General features: G+C 41.1%; 1 protein-coding gene across 1 annotated transcript; it reads right to left on the minus strand.

Annotated features, from left to right (window-relative positions):
* Positions 1 to 3,391: 3,391 nt before the first annotated feature.
* On the minus strand, positions 3,392 to 4,348 carry LOC127032500 (olfactory receptor 14A16-like). The gene has a single exon (XM_050919811.1). It carries the CDS (start codon positions 4,346 to 4,348, stop codon positions 3,392 to 3,394), a length of 957 nt encoding a protein of 318 aa, XP_050775768.1.
* Between the last annotated feature and the right edge of the window lie 249 nt (positions 4,349 to 4,597).

The raw sequence follows: 4,597 nt of genomic DNA on the forward strand, positions 1-4,597 counted from the left end.
TATTCCGCATTGGTGAGTCCTCATCTGGAGTACTGTGCCCAGTTTTGGGCCCCACACTACAAGAAGGATTTGGAAAGAGTTCAGAAGAGGTCAACAAAAATGATTAGTTTCAGAGTAGCAGCTGTGTTAGTCTGTATCTGCAAAAATAACAGGAGTACGTGTGGCACCATAGGATATGTCTATACTACCTGTCAGATTGGTGGGTAGTGTTCAATGTATTGGGGATCGATTTATTGCATCTAGTCTGGACATGATAAATCGATTCCTGAATCAATGCCTGTACTCCACCTTGGTGGGAGGAGTAAGCGGAGTCGGTGGGGGAGCCATGGGAGTTGACTTACCAGTGTGAGAATGGCCAGGTAAGTCGAACTAAGATACTTTGACTTCAGCTACATGAATAGCGTAGTTGAAGTTGTGTATCTTAGTTCGAACCTCCCTGCTAGTGTAACCCAGGCCTTAGAGACTAACTAAATACATACAGAGAACATGAAAAGGTGACAGTTGCCCTACTCACTCTAAAAGGCTAATTAATTAAAATGAGCTATTATCAACAGGAGAAAAAAAATTGTAGTGATACTCAAGAGCCCACTTGAGACAGTTTGACAAGAAGGTGTGAGAATACTTAACATAGGGAAATAGATTCAATGTGTGTAATGGCTCAGCCATTCCCAGTCTCTATTTAAATATAGTTGATGGTATCTAGTTTGAATATTAATTCAAATTCTGCAGTTTCTTGTTGGAGTCTGTTATTGAAGCTTTTCTGTTGCAAAATTGCCACCTTTAAGTTCTGTTATTGAGTGACCAGAGAGGTTGAAGTGTTCTCCTACTGGTTTTTGAATGTTTTGATTCCTGATGTCAGATTTGTGTCCATTTATTCTTTGCGTAGAGAATGTCAGGTTTGGACAATGTACATGGCAGAGAGGCACTGCTGGCACATGATGAAATATATCACATTGGTAGATGGCTGGAGCACATGACTTATGAGGAGAGGATGAAGGTACTGGGATTGTTTAGTCTGCAGAAGAGAAGAATGAGAGGGGATTTGATAGCTGCTTTCAACTACCTGAAAGGGGTTTCCACAGAGAATGGACTGTTCTCAGTGGTACCAGATGACAGAACAAGGAGCAATGGTCTCAAGTTGCAGTGGGGGACATTTAGATTGGATATTAGGAAAATCTTTTTCACTAGAAGGGTGGTGAAGCACTGGAATGGGTTACCTAGGGAGGTGGTGGAATCTCCTTCCTTAGAGATTATTAAGGTCAGACTTGACAAAGCCCTGGCTGGGACGATTTAGTTGAGGATTGGTCCTCCTTTGAGCAGAGGGTTGGAGTAGATGACCTCCTGAGGTCCCTTCTAACCCTGATATTCTATGATTCTATGAACTGATCCACTCAGGGAAGGGAAACAGAGCATGTTAAAAATGTACCCAGTTGAAACAGCTTGAAGTTCAAACACCAAATACTTAGGATGAACTGTTTGTAGATGAGCTGTGGAGTAAGGTATTGTGAGAGAAATTCTTTGGTAAATAATGTTTAATATTTAATTTTTATAAGAAAATCATGTTCTGGACACAGTCTTGGATAGGAAATGAGTCTCAATAATTTGCATAAACTATTCATTATCTATCTATCTATCTATCTATCTATCTAACAAATCACAATCAAATATAAATCTATCATTATGATACAATTAGGTTGTGTGTTAGAACAAAGAATGGTCCTCTCTCTCTGTCTATCTAATTTCAGACTCTGCCTTTGCCTGTCATATATGCAGTGTACACAACCATGCACAAAAACAGTGTTCTTATACTAATAACAGGCCAACTTCTTTGATTCTTTCTCAGTTTGGATGTGACTAGATTTACACTGGATGGCATATGGAATACCAGATCAGTGCATGTGATAGCATTTTCCCATTCACACCAATATTATAACAAAATGACCCCTGACAAATAACTTGCACCAGAGTTTGTTACTACTGAACTTAGTCCCATGTGTTTGGTCCAAGACTTTGTCAGTATTAAACTAATGGTGTCAATGGAGCTACTCTGCATCTGCTCTGATTTAGGTGAGATGAGAATCTCACCCTTATATCTCTGTTGCATTCATTTTCTCCAAGCTGCCTGGATCCACACTTGGATCCTTGTGTGTATTGGCCACTGACCAAATCATGATTCCTTTGAAGTGAGTGGCTAAATTCCAGACCACTTCAATGGTCTAAAACTTGGCCTCATTATCCAGAGTGTGATTGTCTTTAGGAAACATTGCAAAACCTTCCTCTTAAATAAGCCTTTCAACAACATCAAGAATAACACAACACTGATTTATACCGTGGTGTTGTAGCCACGTTGGTCCCAGGATATTAGAGAGACAAGGTGAATGAGGTAACATCTTATATTCCTCAACTACTGTTGGTGAGAGAGAGAAGCTTCTTCAGGTCTAGGAAATATACTCAGAGTGTTACAGCTAAATACAAATTGGAACAGATTGTTTAGTGTAAACAGTTAACATATTTCAAGGGACCATTCAAGGTGAATTGGCCTGTTGATGACACAGGGTATCATCAAACAATTACAATCCATATTCAATGGGTACCACGTCCTGAAAGAAATCTTTCCAGAACTCCCTCTTCTGGCCCTCAGAAAACCTTCCAACTGCTCCAAGCTCATCCTCTGAAGCAAGCTCCCCACAGAACAGGACAGACCAATGCAGCCAGAATAACAGATATAAAACTTGCAGACATATCTCCACTGCTATGATGATCAGCACCCCAACAAAACATCTGTCAAGATCCATGGGTCCTACATACACCTATTACAACATGTGGTGTGCCTAATTCAGTGCACTAAAAGCTCCAATAACAATTATGTGGATGAAACCAAACAATCACTATGCTCTTGAATGAACTCACACAGAAAAATGATAAAAGACAAAAACACCCTATTGCCTGTGGGTGAACACTTTTCATAAAGTGATCATTCTATACCTGCAAAAAAAAAATCTATATCTGATTGCTCAGTCCTTCTCCCAAAGGAAACTTGCACAACACCTTCAAGGGATTGGCCTGGGAGCTTAAATTTATAATGTTGCTAGATGCCAAAAAGCATGGACTGAATAGAGATGCTGGATTTATGGCTTATTATAACAATCCATAATTCACTAACCACCCCACCTCCCACCTCCTTCCCTATGACTGGAGATGTGTTAATGGACATCTTACTTACGCTGGTATAAACCTAGAATAACTCCATTGACTTAGTGGAGCGAGTCTGGATTTACCACTATAAATACAGCATTTTGCATAAAAAATCACACAGCATATTCTTATGGGGACAATAACAAAGTATCATCAATTGATTGTGTTTGTAAAGAAACACAGATAAAAACCATGTTCATAAGAGAAATATAGATATTTTATTCTTGCTGAATAACCCCCACCCAGTGAGTTTCTTCAGGGAAGCTTTGATTTCCTTGTTCCTCATGCTATAGATGATCGGATTCATCACTGGTGGCAGTATGGAATAAGGAACAGCCACCAGGAGATCGAGACCTGATGGAGAACTGGAGGGGGGTTTCAGGTAAGCAAAGATGCCAGTGGAAACAGACAAGGAGACCACAATGAGGTGAGGGAGGCAGGTGGATAGGGCTTTATGCCTACCCTGCTCAGGGGGGATTCTCAGCACTGTTTGGAAGATCTGAATGTAAGACAGAATTATAAAAACAAAACAGCTTAAGCCTAAACATGCACTAAAGATGAGTACCTCGACTTCACCAAGGTACATGTCAGAGCAGGCAAGCTTGAGTAGCTGGGGAATTTCACAGAAGAACTGATTCACCTCATTGCCACCACAGAAGAAGATTGCAAATGTGCTCCTGGTGTGCAATGAAGAATAGACAATTACACTGATCCAGGCACTGGCTGCCATTTGGACACAAGCTTTCCTGTTCATTATAGCCTCATAGTGCAGTGGTTTGCAGATGGTGACATATCGATCGTATGCCATGACGGTGAGTAAGACGAAGTCAGATACAGCAAAGAGGACGAGGGAAAAGACTTGGGTAACACATCCAGAATAGGAAATGGACCTGGTGTTCATAAGGTAATTGGCCATGGATTTGTGGATGGTGACAGAGATTGTACCTAGATCTAGGATAGACAAATTGATCAGGAAGAAATACATGGGGCTGTGAAGGTGGTGATCAAGCGCTATGGATGTGATGATAAGAAGATTCTCTGTCAGGGCTGCCAGGTAAAGCACCAGAAACACCAAGAAGTGCAAAATCTGCAGCTCCCGAACATCAGAGAATCCCAGGAGAAGGAACTCAGTTATGTTGGTTTGGTTGGACATTTTCTGTCTTAGTTCATCGTGTCCTGCCTGTGGAGGGAAAGAGAAGGGCAATGGTCAGGATTATACTGAGAGAGAGAGTGACCCTGATTCCCCTCTCCATAATCTCTCATGATGTGAATGTCAAAGGTGCACAGCATTGGTCACTACTATTGACTGGAGTAGCTAGTGTTCCTCACCGCTCACAAACAGAGCACTATTTTGCTGTGTTATCACAGGAGTGTAAATTGGCATCGCTCCCTTAAAGTCAAT

This window comes from Gopherus flavomarginatus, chromosome 12, assembly GCF_025201925.1.
Source record: "Gopherus flavomarginatus isolate rGopFla2 chromosome 12, rGopFla2.mat.asm, whole genome shotgun sequence".
Taxonomy (NCBI): Eukaryota; Metazoa; Chordata; order Testudines; family Testudinidae; genus Gopherus; species Gopherus flavomarginatus.